The sequence below is a fragment of the Lepidochelys kempii genome, chromosome 10 (genome assembly GCF_965140285.1).
Source record: "Lepidochelys kempii isolate rLepKem1 chromosome 10, rLepKem1.hap1, whole genome shotgun sequence".
NCBI lineage: Eukaryota > Metazoa > Chordata > Testudines > Cheloniidae > Lepidochelys > Lepidochelys kempii.
This window is the reverse complement of record NC_136389.1, coordinates 30,700,726-30,726,036: the sequence shown is the minus strand read 5'-3', so window position 1 is coordinate 30,726,036 and position 25,311 is coordinate 30,700,726. Positions and strand designations below refer to the sequence as shown.

The 25,311-nt window shown below is 57.5% G+C and overlaps 1 protein-coding gene across 1 annotated transcript in view; it reads right to left on the bottom strand.

Moving 5' to 3' along the window:
• The window catches only part of LOC140918371 (cytoplasmic phosphatidylinositol transfer protein 1), a 45,133-nt gene extending 20,324 nt beyond the window's left edge, over positions 1-24,809 (bottom strand). The window contains exons 1-3 of the mRNA XM_073362601.2: positions 24,435-24,809; positions 18,630-18,832; positions 4,623-4,771 (exon numbers count right to left, since the gene is read on the bottom strand). Coding sequence (XP_073218702.1) covers positions 4,623-4,771; positions 18,630-18,677 — 197 coding nt within the window. The 5' untranslated portion in view covers positions 18,678-18,832; positions 24,435-24,809. The remainder of the gene's footprint in view (positions 1-4,622; positions 4,772-18,629; positions 18,833-24,434) is intronic.
• Positions 24,810-25,311: the final 502 nt, after the last annotated feature.

The following is a 25,311-nucleotide window of genomic DNA, read 5'->3' as shown; positions in this document are numbered from 1 at the left end:
GCTCTTTCCATTCTAATCACAATTGTTAATACTTCAATAAGGAGCTAATTTAAAATATAAGAGTTGGCCCTTAAAACCTTGCCATTGTTACCTTAGCTAAATAGTGGCTGAGTTATTTCCTTGTAGTTCCCTATATGAGTCATAGGGAATAGCTTGAATACTGCAAATATTGAGCTGATCTATTGGCAAATACTTATTTAGCTTTCCAAGGCAATTGGCAAAGCTCAGTGCAGCAGCATGGTAGGGTTTTTAACCTGCTGGTGTGCTTTTAATAACAGGTATTTTGCAGCGCGGCTGGACTAGGTGGCAGCACTGAGCTCGCTAGCAAGCTGTCTGCATTTTTCATTCTGGAGCGGCCCCCCAGAGTCATCTCCTGTCTCAGCAATAAGGGCTCAGAGAGAGAGATTGCAACTCTCTCCGGAGTCATGGGCAGACTGACACCTTATGAGAACAGGGAAGACATGTTCAGCCCCAGGGAGGCTCGTGACTAAATACAAACTGAAAGGAGCGCTAGGTGTGAGCAGGCCAGATGCAAATTGCTCCATTCGGCAGGTACCAAGGAGTAAGCTGATCACTGTGCTGCTAGACAGCATGCAACCAGCGTGGGGGTTGGCTGAAACATCAACTACTGGCTACTGCCAGAAGTCAGACACCAGGCGAGATGGACCAACAGTCTGATCAGGTATATGGCCCCAGCGCCTGGCCAGGCTTTGAAAGGGATTTCTAACCAGAAAGCATTTAGAATGTGGGGGGCAGGGAACTTGCCTCCTGACAGCTCTAAGGAGTGCCCTGCACATGGCTGGTGCACTCAGCACATTATCATCATTTAGCTTGCGCGAACAGGACAGAACCCATCACGCTGGGGCGATCCCTGCACAAGCCCCTCCTCACAACCAACACCATCCCCACAGGGCTGTAGTCTGACTTCCAAACTCTGAGCCAGCCTGGGGCGTTCTCCCTAGAGCTCTCTATGGTGCATCAGTTGACTGACACCATTTTCCTTCTTGAGCAGGGCTGCTAGACAGAGCCTTTGCTCCTTCCAGACTCACTGGATCTTTGGGGCAAAAGGTTACGGTGTGTGAGGAGGGAAAGGGGGTCAGAAAACAGCCTGACCGCCTTCTCTGCCATATGGGGTGTGATACAGACCTACCCACGCAGGTATATTACCCCATCTTCTCTGTGTTTCACCGAAGGGGATGAAAGCTAAGAACTAGCTGATTGTCATGGTTACTGCAAGGGGGTTGAACAGGACTAATAGGTTAAGAGATATGCAAAATATAGACTATTAGGTTGCAAAGTGAGTCTTGTCTCCTGAGCTGAGGTGGGGTCTCAGGGCAGACGTAATGGAGATCCCTCCAAGAAGACAGCAATGTGTTTACTGTGGCCCAGGTGGAGACTTGGGCATTTACAAAAACAAAGGAACTGCAGGAGGGTGCTCTGAAGACATAGGGCCCTGGGCTAAGAGACAATAGCATGTGAGTATAGAGGAGCAGAAGAATTGGTGGTGGGGTGAGCTGGGGTATCCTTTACAGAGGAGAAATTCTGCCAGAGGGGCTGTCTCATGAAAGGTGGATTCCAACTTTCTGAACTGGACAAGCATTGCAAAGACTAACCATTGGGTGAAAAATACCTTAGATGGGAAAGTAACCTGGGAATAAGTACAGGCTATCGAGTGGGGTTCATGTTTCTCTTTTACTGGTAACCTTTTGTTTCCAAACCCTTTGACTTGCTTTTATTTGAATCTCTGTCTCCAGCTCTGTTTGGTTTTACTGCAGACTGGCGAGGGGCCTTGTGCAAACTTTGCGAAGGTGAAACCCATAAATGGGGGGACCCTGCTTCCCGGAGGCAGTGGTTCGGTGCACACTGCGGGTGTCCAGAAGACCAGGGACTGGGCACTCATGTGTAACCCAGTGTGGTGTGTCCATTACTAGCGCGCAGAATGGGAGAGCGCAGCTCCTGGAGCCCAGAGTGGAGCGCTGGTGTTGCCAGCGGCCGGTGGCTGAGGATGGGGTGTTTCCCCCCAGTGGGGAGAGACAGGGCTCCCTCCCTGGGAGCAGATGGTCGTTATTCACTCTGGACCCCTTGGGAAATGTGCTCTCAACTGCAACCATTGGCCCCGCCACCACTAACTATGGGGCTGACTTCTGCCTCCTGACCACCCCCTGCTTGAGGACACACTGCAGTTGGGAAGGCAGTAACCTACCTGGGGACTTGTTAAAGAAGGAAGATGGGGCAAGCAGCCACCCAGCACCCCAGAGGGCCTTGGAGAGGAGGGCTGGGAGCAGCGGGGTTCCAGACATCACCCCGGGTGACTCAGAGAGTCTGGGGATGAGATCAGCTGGAACAGATTGACTGGGGTTAGGAATTGACATGACCATGGTGGGGAGCAGGGGGTTCTTAGATGGCTGAGTTCTCTGAATGTGCAGGGATGGCCCACTGCCAAGCCCCATGAAGAGAGCCTAGTAATCCTCAGGGACGAGCCCCTGCACTATCCGTCCTGCCCTGCTCATGGTGCCCATTTACCAGCAGGTTCTGTAAACCGGCAGCAGGCACTCTGGGAAGATTTATACAATAGCGCAATCTAGGGCTGGGAGCTCGGATTCCTGGGGTCTATTGCTAGCGCTGCCTTTGACCCGCTTGGTAGCTTTGGACACGTCACTTCCCCTCTCTCTCCATATGTGGGGTGGGGACAAGGAGACTGACCCACCGCGAGATTCTGCCCACGTTAGCAAAGCACCTAGATGCTCAGATGAGAGCTCTCCAAGAGCAAAGCACGCCTGACCCGCAGCATCCACAGCCCCTAATGCAGGGATTGGCAACCTTTGGCATACGGCCCGTCAGGGAAATCCGCTGGCGGGCCGGGAGGGTTTGTTTACCTGCAGCGTCTGCAGGTTCGGCCGATCGCAGCTCCCACGGGCCGCGGTTCGCCGTTCCAGGCCAATGGGGTCTGCGGGAAGCGGCAGCCAGCACATCCCTCGGCCTGCACCACTTCCCGCAGCCCCCATTGGCCTGGAACGGTGAACCGCGGCCAGTGGGAGCTGCAATTGGCCGAACCTGCAGACGCTGCAGGTAAACAAACCCTCCCGGCCCACCAGCGGATTCCCTGACGGGCCACGTGCCAAAGGTTGCCGATCCCTGCACTAGTGGCTTCCCTGAGCCACCTGGGTGCCCAGCACAGCTCTCCTCGTGCTGCCCCAATGCAGCCGCCGTTCGCCTTAAGGAACTCATTGGGATTCAGACACCTGGAGGCCGCTACCAAACGAGGGCCAATAAATTAGGGAGAGGTGCTAATTGGCCCGGCTGCTGCTTCTCAAGATGCAGAGCTGAAGTGGCCTTTTCTCAGATCGGGGAAGCTATTAATCCATCGTGCTCAAGGATCACTCAAGAGGAGGCTCCGAAGGGGACATGCCAGCTGGAGTAGGAATCAAAGCTGAGCCGGAGTAAAGGGGATACTGATGTACATGCTCCTCCTGCTGGCAGGTGGGAACATTAATCTGTGGCAGCTAGTGTGAGACAATGCTGGGACGTGGTGCCTGGATGGGCCCCAAGAGTTATTTCTGCAACCATTGATTTCCTGTGAGCTACATTTGCAGGGAGCGGGATTCCCTATCAGGACCATCCGGGACTTAACACAAGAGGAGAGCTTTGCCTGGAGGATATAACACCATCTTGAAATGCAAGAGGAAAAGACACAAAGCGGCTGGGGATAGGGACCAGATCAGCAAGAACCTCAGGAGCTCTTGCTACTAAGAAGTCCATGTCACTGTAGCGGATGCGTCACATACTTCTTGGGATTCTGCTCCTGGGGGTGGGTGAAAGCAACCTTTCAAATGCAAATGATTGGCTGAGTTGTAGGTGAGTTAGTGCTTTCGGTGAGGGGTGAGTCAGAGAAAGAAATGGTGGGGGGACGGTGCTGGAGAGAGCCCAAGGGATTTCAAAGAGAAACCAACACAGAGAACAAGTACAATCCAGTGACCAGGTCTTTGGAGAGCCCGGAACAAAGGCTAGATGCAAAAAGCATGGAGAGAGAAGCGAGCTGGCACATAGGGGACAGGAGAACCAGACTGCAGGTTCTAATCCCATCCTTGCTGTTTGGTGGCCCTGTGTGAAATCCGCTGGGGATCTCAGTCTTGTGGAGAAGTGTCCACATCACAAGCCCTCTATCACCGCTGGCTCTAACTGGACCGGTCTCAGCAGAGAGGCCAAAGACTGACTGGGTCCCAGAGGCTGCACTGTCCTCTTGCCTGTAGAGGTGAGGGCTCTCAGGTGGCAACATGCAGGGGGAGCGTGCACTGCTGCTGCTTGTACTGTAGCCATTCTAGAGCCACAGCACTACATTATTATTTATGATTAGCAGTGTGGTAGCACCTAGGAGCCCACTGTGAACTGTGCAAGGTGCTGTACAAACAGAACAAAAAGAGAGGTGCAGCCCCACCACTGTCAAATGGGGTTTAATAAAACACCCTCCAAGATGTCAGGTTTGCGATTGGGGCCCCTCACTCAGGAAAGACGGTGTTCATTAGGGAAGCCTTAACCCGGCGCTCAGCCCCCAGGGACAACGGCAGAAGTAGCCTGTGCTTTGTGGATGATCACCCGGGAATAGCTCAGAGGAGAACTCTCACCTGGACAGGTGCACACGTTTTTCGGTGAACTGGCCAGGCCCGTGGACAGGGTCTTCGTGCGGCTCATTTTTCACCACCTCCACACCCTCGCCTTTTTCGCTCTCCTGGTGACTGTGCTTACTGATCATGTAGAGCTGTCCAATGCGGTACTGCAACAAGAAGGGACATGAGCAGGGATTCCACGCTGCTGTAAGGTGCAGGGCGAGAGAGGCCCCTCTTCAGCCAATGCAGGATTGTTCCCAACTCTACAGCGAGTAGCATTCTGCCCGGCAGAGCTTGATGTTTCCAAGGGCTGCTAACCCTTCCTTGGGAAACTGGCCACAGACCTCTCCTCTCCATCAGGCTTCTTTCTCCTGGGGTCCTGCCCACCTTTTCCCTTTTATCACCTGCACCCATCACTCCCGCTTGCAGCCCACCCCAAACAATTCCTCTCCTGCCTTGGCATTTACACCCCTCGCAGACTTGCCGCAGTCTCCTCACTCTTCGCTTAGCTTTCCCCACGGTTCAGTCTCTCCCAATTGGTATTTTGCTCCTCCTCTCTGAAAAGCTCCCATTAGTCAATCCCTCTCTAGTAAGGCAGAGCCCAGAAATGAACACAATGGGCCCAGTTCTCCACCTGGGGTCGCTTACACCAGTACAAAAAGAGCATAAAATGCTGCCGCTGCCTGGGGGAGCGTTGCACTCTCACTGGGGTAAATAACTGGAGAATTCAGCACAGCGCAGCACCCCAGAGCTGGCCAGAGAACCTAGCACCTCCGCACTCTGAGACGCTACTGCATATGCCACCCTACATTGTATGAGCCTTTGTTTTCCCTGCCATATCACACTGCAAACTCCAGTGCACGGTACACACTACCCTGGGGCTACCCGGGCTGTCTAGGCTCCCCCACCCCCCCATAGAATGGTTTGTTTTTCTTTCTCCCCGTGTTATTTGTGTGCATTTTGCAAGCTGATCCTTGGTTTTCCTTTTCTCTTCATGTTTCCTTTGGATGAATACTCTGCCCTGGCTCTTATTTGCAGCTCCTCCCAATTTAGAATCATCGGGGAATTTCATTAACTTGCTGTTTACTCTCCCTGCCAGGTCATTAATGAGGATATTAAATGGGACTGGCCCCAACGCAGCTGGCACCCTGTTCACAACTCCCCCGTTGCTGCACACTGCTGGCTGGCACTCCCCTTCGTCAAGGGATGCAAAGACTAGGTGGATGAGGCACGTGCATGTCTTGTAGGTAGCTTCATGGAATGGAAGGCTCCACCATGCTTTCCCACCCCACCCCTCGCCCCCGGCTCACGCTGAGGGCAAAAAGGGGAACGGAGACCGCCTGTTCTTGCATTAGGCCATGCTCCCGAGCAGCAGGTCCGTACCCCCACACTGCAGGGCTCCTCCCTTTCTAGGGGAGAGAGCAGTTCACGCTCCACCTCCACTGGGGCTGCTCCCACCTCTCCAACTCCCACCTGCACACTGCTTTAGCCCCACACTACCCGATTCCCCAACCTTGTCATCACCCTTCTCTCGGTCCACAGGAAATCTAGGGCCTGAACCTGCAATGTGCTGAGAGCCCTCAACTCCAGGTGAAGTCAGTGGGATTTGAGGGCTCTCAGCACCACACAGCATCGGAGCCAACATGCATTCAACCCTAGGCTTTCCCACCCTGCTCCAGCCTTGGCCTAAAGGGGTCGCTGTTACCAGGGGCGACAGAGGAATTCCAAAGTCTACATCCAGCCCTAGGCATCTGCACCCTCCCGCTCTGCACCCCCTGCAACAGCAGCTCATGGCACAGTGCTTTGTGCAGACCATTGTTTTGATAGGGAAAACACCTCCCAGCAGGGGAAGGCTAGACATGGGCACTGTGCCCTGCACTTACCAGCAGGGGGTGCTGCGGAGAAGAGCAAGAGGCTCCCTCCTGGTGGGTGGGAATATGGCTGCACACCTAGCCTAGGGAAGCCCGATCCGAGACAGCTCTGGGAGAGCATAGAGCAACATACGAGCGATAACCACGGCCTCTGCTTCTGCACTACAGGGCTGCTTCTTAGATCCTCTGTTTTTTCCTCACTCATGTCATTCACCCCCAGAGCCACCAGGGTTCGCACCCCTGGTCGCCCGAACGCCACCCTTCCAGGGCCCCGTGCGTGAACCAGCATCACAGCGAGAGGAAACGGGTTCAGACCCAGCCCGTATCCCGACCTTCACTGTGGCTCAGCAGGGGCCAGTCACCCCTCATTATTGCCCCACCCCACTCATTCACCAGTTAGAGGGCAGCATATGGTGTGGAGCAGCCACTATGCACAACACTCAGGGGATGCAATCAGCACCCAGCTCCCCTCCACTGCCACAGTCTGGGGGTCAGGGTGTGGGGAGAGTGCAGCCCTGGATTGCCATGGCAGCACCAGCCAGCTGGTAGAGGAGGCTCTGGAGTGGGGGACTGTGAGCACAGCATCATGTGGCTGACTCTGCCCTCGGCCTCCCCACCCCACCGTGAGCCCCAGCTGGCATGGCTGAGCAAAAGGCCTGGCCGCTCCATGCAAGCTGAGGGCCTAGCAGAGCTGAAGGCCTCTCTAGAGCAGGTGGGTCCCAGACCTTCCTGTCATCCCACTGAGCGTGCTCCAGCCCCAAGCAAAAGGAGGCTGCACCAAATCATGCAGGGTGCCACCGTGTGGGAGCCTGGCCCATGTTGGGGATGGCAGCACCCAGAGTTGCATGGGGGGGCAGAGGTGGACAACGGGGCCCAGCACCCAGGCTGAATACCCTCATTCAGCAAGGCAAGGAGAAACGGGGCGTGGCTGTCTGCAGGAGAAGAAAGGGGTACAGCACCTCATGTTACTCAGTGGCACCCCATGTGACCTCTCAGTGGCGAGGAGGGGGGTGCATTGTGGTACATCCACCAGCCCTGCCCACTGACACATCCTGCAGACAGAGGGGGGTACAGCCCCTGGACTCCCCTACCCCCATACCTCCACAGGGGATGGCTGTGGTCCTGCAGCTGGCAAAGACCTCTGTGCCCCCAGGGACTGGGGGAGAGAAGGTATTTGCCCCTATTCTCACTTTCCAAGCAGCTCTTCAAACTCCACCACAAAACCCCCAGCCCTCCTGGGGGGAAGGAGGAGGGCAGGGGGAGGGGCCAAGTGGGACCTTTCAGAGGAACTCACTCAGCCCTCATTAGAGGCCTCTGGATTTTTTATTGTTTCCTGAGGCTGAAAAGGGTGGGGCTGAAGCTCAGCCCCCCAACTGGCTTCCCTGTCCCCTCCATGCTGGTCCTCCTGCTGCCTCAGGAATAACTGCCTGGTCTTTGTTCATATCACAGACCCCAGTGGATCCCTGCCTTGGCCCCAAATCTGTCCCAGCTGGGCACAGACAGAGAGCAGGAAGAGGGGAGGATCCTGTGTTATCCTCCCACAGCAGGAGTTGTTGCAGCCACTCAAAGCCACTGAAGTCCTGGCCTCTCCTGGCAGGGGGTGCTGAAGGGAGCAGGACAGGAGCACTGGATGTAGGGGAGCTCCCAGCCGCTCCTGTCCAAGCCTCTCCCAGCAGAGGACCCTGGTAGCACAGGCTGGGGAGCAGAGCCCAGCTGTTAGTTCCCCCTACTAGGCCATGGGGCTGTACTAAGGTTCTAGCTGCCGACTCCCCGCGGCTGGCTGAGTCAGCCTCCATTGTCAGCAGCAGCTCGGCCTTCCCATCCATTACCCAGCACTGCTGCCTGTGTAAATATTAATAATGAGCACGGCACATGGAAACAGAGCTGAGCAGATAAGCTATCAGCCGAGAGCATGTCCGTTCACACCTGCCTGCCACTGCAGGAGCCTCGGCGGCACCAGGCCGGGGCTCGCTTCCCCCCGCCCCCTCCCCGAGCGGGGGAGTATAGAGTTGTTCCCTTCTGGCGGGGATCTCCCTGGAGACGCAGTCTGAGGGCGCCCTGCCAGGGTCTCAGTCAGGCTGAGGAAAAGGTACTATAGGCAGACCTGGTGAGACACCTGGGTGTTGCAAATCTAAGCCACGGTGCAGTCGTCTCTCCCATCGAGTGGTTGGGCCTTAGAGAAACTACACTCCCTTTGAACAGAGGGACTTGGGGCTTAATAGAGGCACTGGACTGGGACTCAAGAGACCTGGGTTCTATTCTCAGCTCTGCTGCTGAACTGCAGCATGACCTTGAGCAAGTAATTTCACCTCCGGGTGCCTCAATTTCCCCTCCAGCCCTTTGTCTGTTTAGCCTGTCAGGTCTCAGGCTCACAGCCCCTAGCATGAGGGGACTCTGGCCTTGCTCAGGGACTCTAGCTGCTGCTACAATACAAATAACAGTGAGTAATGAAAGCTCTACATCCACACAATGACCTTTGGGCCTGGGCTTCCTGGCTAACTCTCCAGCTCATCCAGAGAGCAACCCCTGCACTGCTGCTGTCATAGACAAACAACCAGGGCTGACTGAGAGCTCTGAGCTGGGGGATCTGTGGCTGGAACACTCCATTGTTTTCTGTTCTGACAGTCCTCTGGGCTGAGCAGGGAGCGCTGGCATTACCCATGACATGGGGCTAAGGCCCATTTCTTTTTGTAACTGGAGTCTATGCCTCTCCCCGCAATGATCTCATTTCATGCCTCAGTTGATTGCCTGCAGCCAGTGAAGAGAACACACGTTCCCTGCCCCAGGCCTCGGGATCAGAGGAGGCTGTGTGGCCTACTGGGAAGAGCATGGCGCAGAAGCTGGGATAATCCTGGGTTCCTGCGGATAATGCAACTGACTCACTTGGAGGACAAGTGCGCAAACTGATGTCTCTGGAGCTGACCCTAGGAAACCTCCCTGTGGCCCCAGACCCGTACAAGGATGATCCCAGCTCCTAGTCCAAGCTCGTCCCAGTAAGCCACACAGCCGCCTCCAATCCTGAGGCCTAGAGCAGGGAGAGCATGTTCTGTTTCTAAAGGCACGTATGGTAAGTCACTCCATCCAGCAGCCGGGGTACAGGGGAGGAGAGGAGGTTAGCACACTCAGACTCTTTCAGGCACATCCTCAGGCCTCCAGCCAGGCTAGATGGAGTCAAGGAAGCTGATAATTCTGTCCCCTCAGACTGAGTCTCAGTGTCTTAGCAAAGCCTCCCGCTCACATGGGATATTGCAAACAGTCTGGCTGGTGAAGCTCAAACAGCACCACAGAAAGGGCTAGTTTCTGCTGTGCAAACAAGAACCACTCCAAGCGGGTCAGCTTCCAAGTGCTCTTCCACTGGCTGCCTGGGCTGTTTGCTCAGCCCCATGTCAGACTTAACCTCATTTTAACCAGGATATTCTCAGGGTGTCCAGGGAGGGACGCTGCTTGCTTGGAATGCAATGGCTCCAGGCCACAATCATCCTTAATAAACAACTGTAGTACAGTATTGCCTATAGACTCCAGCTGAGATTTAGGGCTCCATTGTGCTAGGCACTGTACATACATCATGCAAGACAGTCCCTGACCCAATGAGTTTACAATCTAAACAGATAAGGGCTCAAAGGGGAAACTGAGGCACACATGTGGAAAGTGAGCTGCTCAAGGTCATACAGAAAGCCAGATCTCCCAAATCCCAGTCCTGGGCTCTAGCCACTGAACTGTACTACCAGATCCCTCCCAACTGAAACCAGGGAATGGCAGGAGTGACAGCTCCAATCACAGCAACTGGGAGCCATCTTTAGCCTATCTGTCGTTTCCCTTTATAAAGTGGAGCCGGGAGATAGTTTGCCACTTTTCAAGCACAATAAACCCTTCTGGAGGCATCTGCTGAAAAGAACACTGACTTTTTGTTCAACAAATAACATGGGAGCAGAAGAAAAATATTTGCTGATGCTTCTGCATAATAATGATTTTATTGTTCCACTGAAGATCCTATTCATCATTCTAATGGCCAGAGAGATCTTATCTCCACTTCACCTAACTGTAGATGTTCTCCAGATGCTAACATGAAATCTTCGCTCTCTTAGCACGCTAGAAATAGACAACCCTGCAGGCCCCAGAGTACATTTGGAGAAAGCCATGCTAGTGGGCATCCTGAATAAATTGCTGATGGGCCCTTTCTAATTGAGGCTACAAAGCAACCTTTGTATAGGGATGCTGTGGACCTACTGTAATTACTGGGGCTCGCCGATGGGAATTTATGCCTCTACATAAACATTAACACTCTAGTTTACTGTTGAGAGACTAGGGTGTAGCTCAGAGGACCCCGAAGCACCAGTGTTGTAAGCAGATTAGCCATGGCTCTCCATAGACATGGTTTGATATTACATCAGTGCTAAGACGGATACTTGGGAGGTCTCAGCAAGCATGGATATTTGAGATTACTATCAATATACTCAGTTTTAAAGCATGCCACTGCTGCTCCCTATATGTTACTAAGCTTATCAACAGTCTCGGTAGTTATGGGCACAGTAGCTTACTACAGATAAACTCACAGCTTTGTACCACAGACAGTGTAACTTACTATGGGTCTCCTCACAGCTTTCTGCAAGCATGGGCAGTGTGCTGTATGCTACTGCTGCTAGCCTCATGGGGAATCACTACTAGCACACGCCTACAGCAGTTAGCATGAATAAGGTCAAGATCTGCTTCTAAAAGTAGCTGCCTGTAACTATATTGTAGGTTACTAGGGGTAAATACTCGTAGCCCTTCTGGAGCTCGTATTATGCTACTGGCATAGGTACAGCTAGCTGTAAGCAATGACAATGCACAGCATTAGTCATGGAATAATTATTGACAACACTTCAGAGCTTGGATCTCCTCATCCTACAATACTGCGTGCTAAAGGAGACTAATTGCTTGAGGAGCGCATGCTGTCTTGAATTATATCCCATCAGCACATGCATTGCCGCAGACAGCTTCCCCAGATCACCTCAGGGCTCTTGTGCCACAGCTAGGAACCCTCAATCTGTTGTATTTAATCAATCACAAGCCAATTGTTGTTAGCACTAGGGAAAAGTCATAGGTTCACCTTGCAGGCTACTAAAGGCTTTTTGCCATAGCTCTAATAGCGAATTCAGATCCGGGGCTTAGGCCCCTAGGTGTCTGTACAGCGCCTAGCACAGCCTGGATCTCGGTTGTGGCCTGTAGGCGCTACAGCAGTACAAATAATATATGGATGTATGCACAGGCAGCTTTGTGCTTCTGCTGCAGTGACCCTGGCTGGCCCAAGAGAAAGCCTTGCAACCCCTATGCTCGAAAACATGGGTTTCAGTTTGGAGTGTCAATAACCAGACACAACGGAGGCAGCCTCTGATGCTGCACAGGGCCCCATTCTTCCAGAGCACCCAGAACACATGCATCCAGCCACCAGGAGGTTCCCCCTTTCACTGGTGCCAGCTGACCAGGGCAGAGATTGCATCACTCTCCCTGCCTCACTCCTGCGGAGTGGGTGGGTGCTCAGAGGCCAGGCAGTCCCACCCAAAGGAGGCTGCCCCAGCCTGAGGATGCGACCCACGGGAAAGCTGGGGGAAGCTCCACACAAGTCCCACCCACCTGAACCTGGATGTCAGAGGTGCCGAGTTCCGACGGCTGAGTGTCCACGGCTCCAGCCAAAATCAGTGGGAACTGCAGGTGCTCACCTCAGAAAATCCTGCCCAAAGGGGCCAGGCTTAGGGAGGACTTGCACTGGGCAGAGGAGCTAAACAAGTGAACACTATAAAGGCAGTCAAATCTCAGGCTTCTGGGAATAAGCTGTATGTGAATGTGTGTGTGGGGAAATGGGCCAACGCAAGCCCCCCTCTTCCCCTGCACACACACCCCTTCATGGCAATAGCATTGTCCCATCCCCTGAAAAGTAGGGGAGATGCTGGCCTAAGTAGGTTTGCTGGGATGCGTCCATCTGCCATGGCAAATCCAACATGCCTATCGCTTCCCACAGCTCCAAAAACCAGCACAACCCCATAAGGACAGGAAGTGTCACCCAATGGTTACAGGAGGGGCCTGGGGAGTCAGGACTTCTGGGTTCTGTTCCAAGCTCTGCCACTCATTGAGTGAGCTTGAGCAAGCCACTGCCTGGCTCCGTGCCTCAGCTTCCCCATACATAACACAAAGGCAATGCTCTCGCGTGCCCAGGTCCCCCGAGCATTGATCGATGAGTGTTTGCAGAGCGCTTGGAGCGCCTCAGACAGGAGGGCTGACAGCAGGGCCACTATTACCGTGGGCGCCATGCAGGGCTGCTGCCCAGGGCTCTCCGCACTCAGCATCTTAACATACCTTCGGTTCAGTTTCTCAGAAGACCTGTTGATGAGGAAGTTTCCATGACGCACACTGCCACGGTAACGAAGGCCTTTTGCAGGAGGCAGGAAGCTGCCTGCCTGACACTTCCCGTGCAGGGGGAGGCCTTAAATGTAGCTGACCCTGGGCTCCCATGCTGAGCTCCGTGCCTGCTATCAAACCACAGCCTCCCCTCCGGCCGTCTTTCATACACACCAGGGCCCCTCCTGCCCACAAACTGTAGCCCTGCACGGCAGCTTGAAGCCTTTGCCCCCCCTCCACCCTACAGCTGCTGTCGCTTTGTCCTGTTGAACAGCAGGCCGACGCAGACCACGACCGCATTGCAGAGCCTGCCCGAGCTCCCCTCCTCACAACGCACTTTCTGGCCAGTTTGGAAACTAGAGATCAGCTCCTGTGGGAGAACGCAGATCTGGATGTGGAACTGGCTAGAGATTGGGGCCAGGCGCAGCTGTGCTAGAAGCTAAGTCTACCTGCACGGGGCCCACTCCAGTCACTGCCCCACTAACTCACTGCTCTCCTCTTCAACCCCGCACCCGCACCAACCCCTTCTACCTCCAGATCACTTCTCCCAGCAAATGCAGTTCTCTGCGTCCATCAACCATATGCTCCCAGCACATGCGTGCGCCTGCACTCATGCCATACAGGTCAGCCCTCAATCTGCTTGGTGAGATAGAGCCTAAGGATTGACCCAAGCAGCTGCCTTCCACTTGCATGCGCCTCTCAATCTGCTATTGGCACCAAGTCCCTTTTCCCACAGCGACTCCAGCTGCCCTCAGTAAACCTGTGCCAAATAGGTGGCACGACACCAAAGGTCGTGAATGGGGCCATGGGCAGATATGATGTGCCCATTTCTTGTACAGGAGAGCAGCATGTCTGGCTAGCACCCAGCCATGGAACATATGGTGCCAGGGAAGCTGGGATTGTTGCAGGTCTGTGGCACGAAACAGAGATGGGCCCTGTGGACAGAGTGATCTTACAATTACCCCACACAGCATATTTCATCCAAATCCATCCCAAAGCGCTTTACAACACACACATACAGGAAGAACTTCCCCTGCCACTAACATGCAGCCACCTCTGAAGTGGAACAGAGCAGCTGTTTTAACAGTGCATAGCAACCCTGCGCAAGAGTTAAAGACAGGGAGTGGGGATGAATACTGTATCCAACTGAAACTGCCGGGGGAATTTATGATTGGTAGAGTGCAATGACCCCTCGCTGGAATAGGGCCAGGGCTATGCCTCTCTCAGAGCATGCTATGGCAGAGTTTTGATGCTCACAAGTGCTCAGAACCTGAGTTTCATGTTTCTTCCAAACAGCAATGAGCCAAATTCTGCTCTCAGTTACAAGACTGTAAAACCAGAGTCACTCCATTTGACTTCATAGGCGCTACTCCAGATTTACAGTGGCATAACTAAGGGTAGATTTGGGTCCAGCAGCCCAGTGGCCCTTAACATGTACCTATCTGCATGGGTATCTCTAGCACATCCATCACTGCAGCTTCCAGGGGTCATGCTAGGGAACAGCCAGGAGCACCGGTTACTGAATCAGCAGTGCTGTTTCCCACTGCACCCTGCGGTTTTCCATCCAAGTCATGAGCCTGCCCCACTCTGCTTAGCTTTTTCCCACAGTGAAAATAACCCTACAGCAGGCTTTCGGAAATGCCGCCCGCTGGTCACTGGCCTTTTTACCTGGTGGCGCACACTTGCCACCGCACATGGAAGCCATCACATTTAGCCCCCACCGGCTCCTGCCTAGCGCTTTCGCTTCGCACACAGTAGCAGCCCCGAGTGTCAGGTCCCCTGAGAAGAGACAGTTCTACAGTCAGCATCCCACAGGCTATGGCTTACACCAGTGCTCTTAGCACAGAACAGAGGGCTCCCAAACTTCTGCATGGTGTGGGTCACATTTTAACCCTGTGCTTGTCCCCTCTCACCACCAGACCCCCTCTCCCTATCGCTCAACGCCTCTGTGACAACTCAGGATTGCTGAGCCCATTTTACAGATGGGGAAACTCAGGCAGGTGCCCACAGCCACACGGTGACTCAGTCGCAGTGCTAGGCAGATCATCTACTCCCAGCTCCATGCCTGCTAGATCCCGCAGCACTGGACCCCTCCAGCAAAGTGGGGAAAGAGCCCAGACCTCAGCAACTGCTCACTAAATGCGCATCAAGAACCGCTCGATGGCACTGCTAACAGAACTGGGATCAGAAATCCACTCTTATAGCCTAGTCCCCAGCTCAGCCCCTGGAAGCCGGGACAAATTCCCCAGGACGAGCCACACAGCAGCAGTGCAGGGAGCTCCCGAGTCTGCTGGTGTCACTGTGGAGGTTGGAACCCCACTGCCAATGGGCTGGGTTTGAGAACACTGCCCTGATACTGGAGCAGGGACTAGAGTGCGTGACTGGCTTGCGGCTGTGGGCCCGCTGGATGCTGACATGCCCAGGAGGTCCCACCCCAGGCACAGAAGGCTGCACACTCCTACCTGGCTCCCTCCTCCCCCACGTGATGCTGGAAGCCCAGAGCTCTCCCCGTTCTGCTGTGCAGACAGTTCCCACTCCCTCTGCCCCTCTCCCTGTGGACCCCCCATCCCGAGGCTGGGGAGTCTGAGACTGGCAGGGAGAAGGAGAGACACAGAGAGGGGAGGTGGGTGGGGCACTAGCGCCAGGTCTCCACCCACGCAGGGCTCCCCGCCTGGCGCCCTGGGGATCTTCCCTCCCCTACTGTCAGTTCTTGCAGCCCCAGAGCCCTGCTGCCCAGCTCATTCGCCCTCGCTCATGGCATTTTCTCCATGGCCAGACACACATCACAGGGAGGAAGCTTTGCCCCTCAGCTGGATCTGGTCAGCCCTGGCTCTAGGATGGCCCCCAGCCACCCCCACTCCTCCCCTTCCCCCGTGCTCTGAGCTGGATCCTCCCATTTGGTACAGGGGGACGAGATCCAAGCTCCTGCACCTCACAGCCCCGACTCCTTACCGTTACCCCCCGCTGCCACCCTGCCCCATCGTACCTCTCACCCCCGGCTCCCCACCTCACCCCCCGCTGCCACCCTGCCCCATCGTACCTCTCACCCCCGGCTCCCACCTCACCCCCCACTGCCACCCTGCCCCATCATACCCCTCACCCCCGGCTCCCCACCTCACCCCCCACTGCCACCCTGCCCCATCATACCCCTCACCCCCGGCTCCCCACCTCACCCCCCTGCTGCCACCCTGCCCCATCATACCCCTCACCCCCGGCTCCCCACCTCACCCCCCACTGCCACCCTGCCCCATCATACCCCTCACCCCCGGCTCCCCACCTCACCCCCCACTGCCACCCTGCCCCATCATACCCCTCACCCCCGGCTCCCCACCTCACCCCCCTGCTGCCACCTTGCCCCATCATACCCCTCACCCCCGGCTCCCCACCTCACCCCCCACTGCCACCCTGCCCCATCATACCCCTCACCCCCGGCTCCCCACCTCACCCCCCACTGCCACCCTGCCCCATCATACCCCTCACCCCCGGCTCCCCACCTCACCCCCCTGCTGCCACCCTGCCCCATCGTACCCCTCACCCCCGGCTCCCCACCTCACCCCCCACTGCCACCCTGCCCCATCATACCCCTCACCCCCGGCTCCCCACCTCACCCCCCACTGCCACCCTGCCCCATCATACCCCTCACCCCCGGCTCCCCACCTCACCCCCCACTGCCACCCTGCCCCATCATACCCCTCACCCCCGGCTCCCCACCTCACCCCCCACTGCCACCCTGCCCCATCATACCCCTCACCCCCGGCTCCCCACCTCACCCCCCGCTGCCACCCTGCCCCATCATACCCCTCACCCCCGGCTCCCCACCTCACCCCCCACTGCCACCCTGCCCCATCGTACCTCTCACCCCCGGCTCCCCACCTCACCCCCCTGCTGCCACCCTGCCCCATCATACCCCTCACCCCCGGCTCCCCACCTCACCCCCCTGCTGCCACCCTGCCCCATCATACCCCTCACCCCCGGCTCCCCACCTCACCCCCCACTGCCACCCTGCCCCATCATACCCCTCACCCCCAGCTCCCCACCTCACCCCCCTGCTGCCACCCTGCCCCATCATACCCCTCACCCCCGGCTCCCCACCTCACCCCCCGCTGCCACCCTGCCCCATCATACCCCTCACCCCCGGCTCCCACCTCACCCCCCACTGCCACCCTGCCCCATCATACCCCTCACCCCCGGCTCCCCACCTCACCCCCCACTGCCACCCTGCCCCATCATACCCCTCACCCCCGGCTCCCCACCTCACCCCCCACTGCCACCCTGCCCCATCATACCCCTCACCCCCGGCTCCCCACCTCACCCCCCACTGCCACCCTGCCCCATCATACCCCTCACCCCCGGCTCCCCACCTCACCCCCCACTGCCACCCTGCCCCATCATACCCCTCACCCCCGGCTCCCCACCTCACCCCCCACTGCCACCCTGCCCCATCATACCCCTCACCCCCGGCTCCCACCTCACCCCCCACTGCCACCCTGCCCCATCGTACCCCTCACCCCCGGCTCCCCACCTCACCCCCCTGCTGCCACCCTGCCCCATCGTACCTCTCACCCCCGGCTCCCACCTCACCCCCCACTGCCACCCTGCCCCATCATACCCCTCACCCCCGGCTCCCCACCTCACCCCCCACTGCCACCCTGCCCCATCATACCCCTCACCCCCGGCTCCCCACCTCACCCCCCACTGCCACCCTGCCCCATCATACCCCTCACCCCCGGCTCCCCACCTCACCCCCCACTGCCACCCTGCCCCATCATACCCCTCACCCCCGGCTCCCCACCTCACCCCCCTGCTGCCACCCTGCCCCATCATACCCCTCACCCCCGGCTCCCCACCTCACCCCCCCGCTGCCACCCTGCCCCATCATACCCCTCACCCCCAGCTCCCCACCTCACCCCCCTGCTGCCACCCTGCCCCATCATACCCCTCACCCCCGGCTCCCCACCTCACCCCCCTGCTGCCACCCTGCCCCATCATACCCCCTCACCCCCGGCTCCCCACCTCACCCCCCCGCTGCCACCCTGCCCCATCGCATCCCTCACCCCATCACAGCCCCAGCTCCCCAACTCACCCACCGCTGCCTCCTACCCCATCGTACCCCTCACCCTCAGCTCCTCACCTCATCCCCCGCTGTCTCCTGCTCCATCGTACCCCTCACCCCATCCCAGATCCCCTCACATCTCCCACACACCTGCTGCAATCCTATTCTCTATTATACCCCATTAGACTCCAATTCCCCACCTTTACTGCCTGCTGCTATCCCACCCCATCATTCCTCTCTTCTCCCATTAGACCCCGTATGTCCTTTGTCCTTCCCCAACCTATTCTGCCATCACACCCCTCCTCCCGCGTCAGACCCTCATCCCCCCTCCCCATCTCTGTCCCCCCCACCTGCTCTGCCCCATCACACCCCTCCTCCCCATCAGACCCTGCTCCCCTCTCCCCACCTGCTGCTATCCCCCCCCCGTACAGTGTCTCTTCCCGACCCTGATCCGCTCCTCTGCCCCTTGCTGCTATCTGCCCCTCTATCTGCCCCACAGCAGCGCTCTGGCATGCACGGGGACAGCTATGTTGCACCCCCTCGTGCTGGGCAGTGTCGCCTGGCTCACGGGAAGGGCAGACTCCCTCGTGACTGGTGTATCTGGAGCCCCAACGTCCCTCGCAGCAAATGGAGAGTGTTCCATCGAATCCTTTAGCCGCCTGGGGTCCAGCCCACACCGCCCCTTCCACCCGCAAGTGCCCCCCAGGACAGCAGCCGAGCGCTTACCTCTTCAGTGGTGAGTGGCATGCAGATCCGATACTCCTTTATCAGCATGGTGGCCCCCTCGTGCTGCTGGGCTCAAGGTGCACAGGCAGCCCCTCTGGAAGGAAGCCGAGAGCGGGGGGCAGACGGGAGTGCTGGATCAAGTGGAAATGTCGGTGTGGAGAAAGCAGAGTGGCACCCAAGCCTCCTTCGGAGAAGGACTCATTCTGCAGGGAGACAGAACCGCCCGCCCGTGGGGAGAGGAGAGATCAGAGCAGAGCAACAGCTGGGCTCTAGTCCGTACACCCGGGAACTCTCCGATCCCTTCTTAGTCAGAGCAAAGGCTCCTCTCTCCTTCCTCCCCTGCTACCGGCACAGCTCTGCTTGTGACTTCATAAGCCGTTGCCATGGCAGTGGTTGTGAGGTCACCAAACCAGAGTGTAACAAGCTGGTATGTACCAAGGGAAGGAGCTGGAGGATCCAGGAGTTGGGCAAGGAGGGGAGGCCAGCACCCCCAGCTGCATCAGCGCCCCACATCAGCCATTCGGGGCAAGAAACAGCCACACAGGGGAGGGAGGGAGGGATTTAACCCCTTCCCTGCTGAGGGAAGGTCTGCACCTCTCAGCAGCTGCTGGTGCAGGGACAGGTGCAGCCCGAGGGGAGCAGGTGCCTCTCCCTTGGGAGTCCCTGGGCCAGTACAGCTGTGCTGTTCACAGTGGTGCAGGTTACACACGTGGCTCCAAAAACAGGATGAAGTGGCACCGCAGGGTGTAGCTAACCCCTTGGTGGGATTTAACAAGTGTGTAAACACCCAGGTGACCCACACCCTGGGCGAGGGAGAGGAGGCCACAAGGAGAGGTTGGTGTAAGTGGCTGCCTCCTCACACTCCTTGTTTTACACTCATGCTAGCTGCTGGTGCCCCTGCTCCCTCGGCCTGTGAGTGACAATGATTCACACCTTCCAGGCGCAGCCCTGGGCCTCTCTGCAGCCAATGGGAATATTGCTTTTGACTCCAATGGTACGTGCAGTCGGTCCCCACTGAACAGCCGGTCAGTGTAGGCTGCACTGCGGTGCCTCTCCTTCCCCCGGTGTCTGACCAACACTCCTGAAGTAGCTGCTGAGTTCTGAATCCACTGGGGCCATTGGGCTTCCCGCAATGTCCCCGGCCTTGCCCTGGGACCAGGCAGCCTCAGAGGCACTTAGTATTAACTGGGTATTACACACCATCACAGTGCGCAGTACTGAACAGTACACACCTAATGTCAATTACACCAGGCCAGTCCCACAGTCTTGACCTCAAGGAGTTTACAGTCCCAGAGAGATAGACCCAGTCCAAACACATGATCCCTGAGCTGCCAGGGGAGGTAGATTTCTTTAAAGGATTCTCTCCACTATCCAACTCCCTTTTCCTTCCTCTCTTCCGCTTCCATGTAAACTTACACAGCTACTGTAGCAGGTTGGCAGTGTTTGCCTAAAACAGCCTGCCCTATAAGCTCATGCTGAGCCAGCTGGCAAGGGGTTAAGTGGGCTCTGCTGACTTGTTATCCCAGGTGGCTAAAAAGGAGGTGGGAGTGGCTCTACAGGGACAGAGAACCATGAATGCGGGCTGAGCAGCCCTTAGGGAGGAACTCCAGGAGCAGCCAAGCCTATGGAGAAGGACTGATCTGAACTTTGTGCTGTCGTATGGTTAGTACCTTGGCTAACAATGCCAGGGCCCAGGATGGGGGTGAGGTTGGGCTCTACAGGGTATGTGGAATGCATCTGGGAAAGGCACTTGCTCAGTTATTTACTGGCAATTATTTGTATGCAGAATAAGTGAGTGCTATCAGCACTGAACAGCTTCCCGGGAGGTATTTAAGAGGGCTGAAGTGAGGGTGGTTAACCAGCCCAGGAGAAGCAGGAGACTCTTCCCACACTTAAGAGCCCCATGGAGGAAGGTGCAAAGAGAATGGGAGTAGAGAGCAGAAGGGGCTTTGAGGAGGGCAAGCGGAGACTGTTGCAGACAGCAGGTGAGGGAGCAGGAGAGAAGGAGAGCAGAGATACAGCCAGGAGCAGGGAGAGTCTGATGGTGCCTTGACTGAGAGGCTCAGACCTGAGGCAGCCACAGCTGATGGAGAAGTGTTTTCTGGGTGCTGCTCATACATGGGGCTGCCTGGGGAGGAGTGATCCCCATATGCACCTTGCAGGCTGTTCAGGGCACTAGCAGCCTGGGCAGCAAGGCTTGTGTGGTTTCTCGCCATTCCCCTCACCCCCACACCTAAGCAAGGGCTTGAGCTCCAACCACACCCTGTGCTGCAGATATGGGAGTTGCTGTCTCCAGTGTCCGGGAGGGCATGGTGCCAGGCGTAAATCCATGCTGCTTACTGGGCTTCCTCTGGATCGGGTTCCACTGCCCTTGCCCCCTCGGCACTCCCATGGAGAATGGGCTGGGGGGAATCCATTCTACCACTGCCACTCAGTACTGAGCTGTCCCACCTTTCCGAGGCCAATCACCCCCTTCACATAACATCCTCCCTGCGAAGCCCTCTCCCTGCTCAGCCGCCTGCTCAGCTTTCTTTTCAAGCAGTAAGAGTCGCATGTCTCCTCTTGAGACGCAAAGCTGGGAAGCGGGAGCAAGACCTCTCCCCTGGTTCTCTGTAAACCCTTCTCCATTAAGACTGGGGGGGGGGATGAAAACGCAGGGAGAAATGCAGATGGCTAGGGAAGGAGCTCTGCTAGGAGAGGGAGCAGAGCTAGAACAAACCGGGGGGGGGGGGGGGGGAGGAGCTGAGGAGGGAAAGGGCTGCAGGAAAATCCAGGGGCATGCTCCATGCTGCAAAAGCTGCACTTCTCCTGAGATCCCAACTGGAAGTGGAGCAGAGGACAATGAGAAGACAGGCCTCGCCGCACAGGCTTGGGCTGGATAGGGAGCTAGCCCAGATCCAGCTGCAGAGAAGTGGGCAGATGTAACTCCTACCCGAGGATGGATGGGCAGGCAGAGAGACCAGCCAGGTGGCCAGACAGACATCCTGTGTCCATTGGACTGAGAGTAGAGAAAGAGTGTATGAGCCCATATCCAGCAGACAGAATGCCCTATGCTGGTGGCAAGACAGAGAGCCCATACCCCCTGGATGGCTGGGCAGACCGACTGCTTAGGGTGACGAGGAAATCAGAGCCAGAGAAGCCCTGTCAGGTGCTCTAATGCATATTCTGCTCTCAGGGCACTATGTGCCAGCTCACTGCAGAATTAAAGAGGGCAGGTGGCGGGATGGAAGAAACAGATGCAGCATTCACCCAAGGAGGGATGCTACAGCCAGGCTGGTAAGCTCAGGGGCCTGATCTGTGAGCCTCCAGCCCGTTCACCACAATCTCAGCACAGGGACTTGGAGAGAGCACAGGGCAGGAGGGGGACACCAAGCAAGAGGAGATCAGGTCCCTTCAGCTTATGATTTGGATTGTGGTAGAGGGCCCAGCTGCAGTGAGCTAAGCACTATACACACTTCTAGCAAAGACCTGGCCCCTGCCCTACAGAGACAACAGGGGGACACCACAAACAGATGGGGGAAGCAGAAGGGACCAGTGAGACAAAACCAGGCAAGAGTGAGACAAAACATGTTTTCATGCTATGGCAGTGCTATGTCCCCAAGAGAGGCTGAGGAGGCCAATTGTTTCACCTCCAGTAAACACTTATTGATTGGTGAGCTGCTTTCAGTGGAGATGCTGATCTCAGCTCCTCTGAGGAAACTGACTCCTGTGGAGTGGCTCTGGATTTCCTCCAGTGTAAATGGGAGCCGAACCTGACCCTTTGAAAGAGCTGTGGATTTGTCCCAGCACCACATGCACCGGACTGATCCGGCAGCATTTGTTCACGTGACAGCCCCATCGGCTTTGGTAGGACCTCTGACATGGGCATGGTGAGCAGCATTGGGACTCCAGTTTGGAAAATCAATTAGTATATTACACAGGGATGCTTATTAAGCATTCACAGACTTGTAATAACAACCTTATCAGCCATGCCATAATAATCTTATCAGATCCATGGTAAATTTTATTAGATGTGCTCTATCTAGCTAATGGAAACATTTAAATGCCATGCCCCAGCCATGCAACAACACATCTGGAGGTGGAGGGGGGGACAGAGGGAGTACATTGTGGATTACGGAAATAATTAGTTGGGAAGAGACAGACCAGAACCAAACGCAAATGGGGTATTGGGATCTGCTGGAGCCAACCCACAAGGCTTGTTTGGGGGACGGGAACTGAGTAAGGCAGACCCGTCCCATGTTCCTTTGCCCAGCCCTTAGTACCATAGGAATAGAGTGAGTGGGGACTCCATTCTGTTTGGGTTCTCGCTCCCTGTCCATCATTGTGGCCTTTGATCAGCAGTGTGAGAGATGTCAATTCTATGGCGATTCATTCTGTTGTTTGTGAAACACCCTGTCTGGTGCCCCCTGAGTAATAAAACCATCTGGCTGAGCCCAGCTCCCTGGGACAGGACAGAGCCTCTCCCATCTGATAAATTGACACTATACTTTGTCTTCACCCAAAGGCCAATTTATTTATAACGCAGCTGCTAATCCCCAGCAAATACTGGTTTTGTAGTAAATGTGTCACTAAGGTAACCTCCAAGCTGCCCAGTTAAACCTACCGCAAACAGGGATTCTCCTTGTCGGGCTCCAGGCCCGCCCTGTGCTGGGGGAAGGTGCCAGGTCCTCAGGCGCCGTGAGCCCTGAGCTCTGCTTTGCCTTTTCTTTGTTTGCCAGCCCCCCTGGCCAGGAGAACAGCTCCCGGGCCCGGCACACGGAGCTCGCAGACAAAGAAATCCCCCGACCCCGGGCCCTAGGGCTCGGCCAGCCATCACATGCCCGGGACCCGGAGATCAGGTGCTGCGGGCGGATAGGTTACCTATTAATGACGCCGTTTTCACTGAGGCTTGACCTGGGGATGGCTGCCCTGCCCAGCGGCTAGCGCCGGAGGCCGAAACTCACCAGAGAAAGCGGAGTCCCGCGGCGCCTCGCCCCACCCGCTCCCGCCCAGGTCCGCACTTGCCCGGGCCCAGCACTGACGCGGGGGCCCGAGGCGATGGGATGGGCGCCCGAAGAGGGAATCCGCGCTCGCGGCCCCGCACGGCAGGGCAGAAACTTTACAGAGCCACAGCTCGGCTGGCAAGGAGATGTCTGCCTCCCCCCCTCCCTTCCGTGCCCCCCGTGCTCCCTTCCCTGCCCCCAGCGCCCCCTCCTCCCTCCCTCCCGTGCCCCCAGCGCCCCCTCCCTGACCCTCCTCCCTCCCTCCCTCCCGTGCCCCCAGCGCCCCCTCCCTGCCCCCCTCCTCCCTCCCTCCCGTGCCCCCAGCGCCCCCTCCCTGACCCTCCTCCCTCCCTCCCGTGCCCCCAGCGCCCCCTCCCTGCCCCCCTCCTCCCTCCCTCCCGTGCCCCCAGCGCCCCCTCCCTGACCCTCCTCCCTCCCTCCCTCCCGTGCCCCCAGCGCCCCCTCCCTGACCCTCCTCCCTCCCTCCCTCCCGTGCCCCCAGCGCCCCCTCCCTGCCCCCCTCCTCCCTCCCTCCCGTGCCCCCAGCGCCCCCTCCCTGCCCCCCTCCTCCCTCCCTCCCTCCCGTGCCCCCAGCGCCCCCTCCCTGACCCTCCTCCTCCCTTCCGTGCCCCCCGTGCTCCCTTCCCTGCCCCCAGCGCCCCCTCCCTGCCCCCTCCCCCCTCCCTCCCGTGCCCCCAGCACCCCCTCCTTGCCCCATCCTCCCTCCCGTAACCCCAGAGCCCCCTCGCCCTTCCCCATCCTCCCACACGTGGTTCCTCTGCCCCCCCGCGCGTTCTCCATCCTCCCCCCGCCCTCAGCTCACCCGGACCCGGAGCGGCGGGATTCTCCTTCACATCTGTCGGCCCCCGCGGCGGCCGCTCACGGGAGTTTGCCTCCAACTCCCGAGCCCCGCTAGGCCGAGGGACCCGCCGCCTCGTCCCCCGCCAGCAGCCGGGCTGCCTGCGCCCCAGGAGGGCCGGGAGCCAGCGATCCGCGCTGCCCACGCCGCTGCCCCTGGGCTGCGAGTGCGGCTCCCTCACTCCGGTGCCGCCGCTCGCCGCATCCTGCTGCCGAGCCCTGGCTCACGCCGACCCCTAGGGGAAAGCATCTGTCAGCGCAGGCGGCCCGGCCGGCCCTGCCCCGGGGGGGGCGTGCGGAGCGTGGAAATACCTGCCCGCCGCCAGGGAGCCAGCCGGGGCAGCGCAGCGAGAGAAACCTTACCCGCAACCACCGCGAGCGGAGCCAGCCGGAGCCCATCCGCCGCTGTGACTGGCTCGGCCAGGGGGCGGGGTGCCTGGCTCCGGCTGGCTGTGGGACTTGGAGAGAGAGAAGGGAGGTTCCCGCCTGTTTGCCCAGGAGAGGGGCATCGCCAGGTTAAACTCGGACCCTGACATTTGCAAAGCAGCCTGCCGAGCTTGCTCAAGCCTTGGGTCCTGCAGCCAGATTAAAGCCCGCGGCACTGTCAGGGGCGCTGCTTGGTACCTCTGCAAATATTTAGGCCTTTTTGAGGTGCCTAAATATGGGTTTGGGAGGCTAACTTTAGGCACCTTTGCAAATGTTATCCCAAATCTTTAAACACTGCCCCCCCCCACACCACTCAACCCACCTCAATTCAGCAAAACCTTACAGGCAGTCTCTTCCCTTTTCTTAGCCCGCTGAAGTCATTGTCCTGTTTGCACAGCCTAAAGCTAAGCCCATGA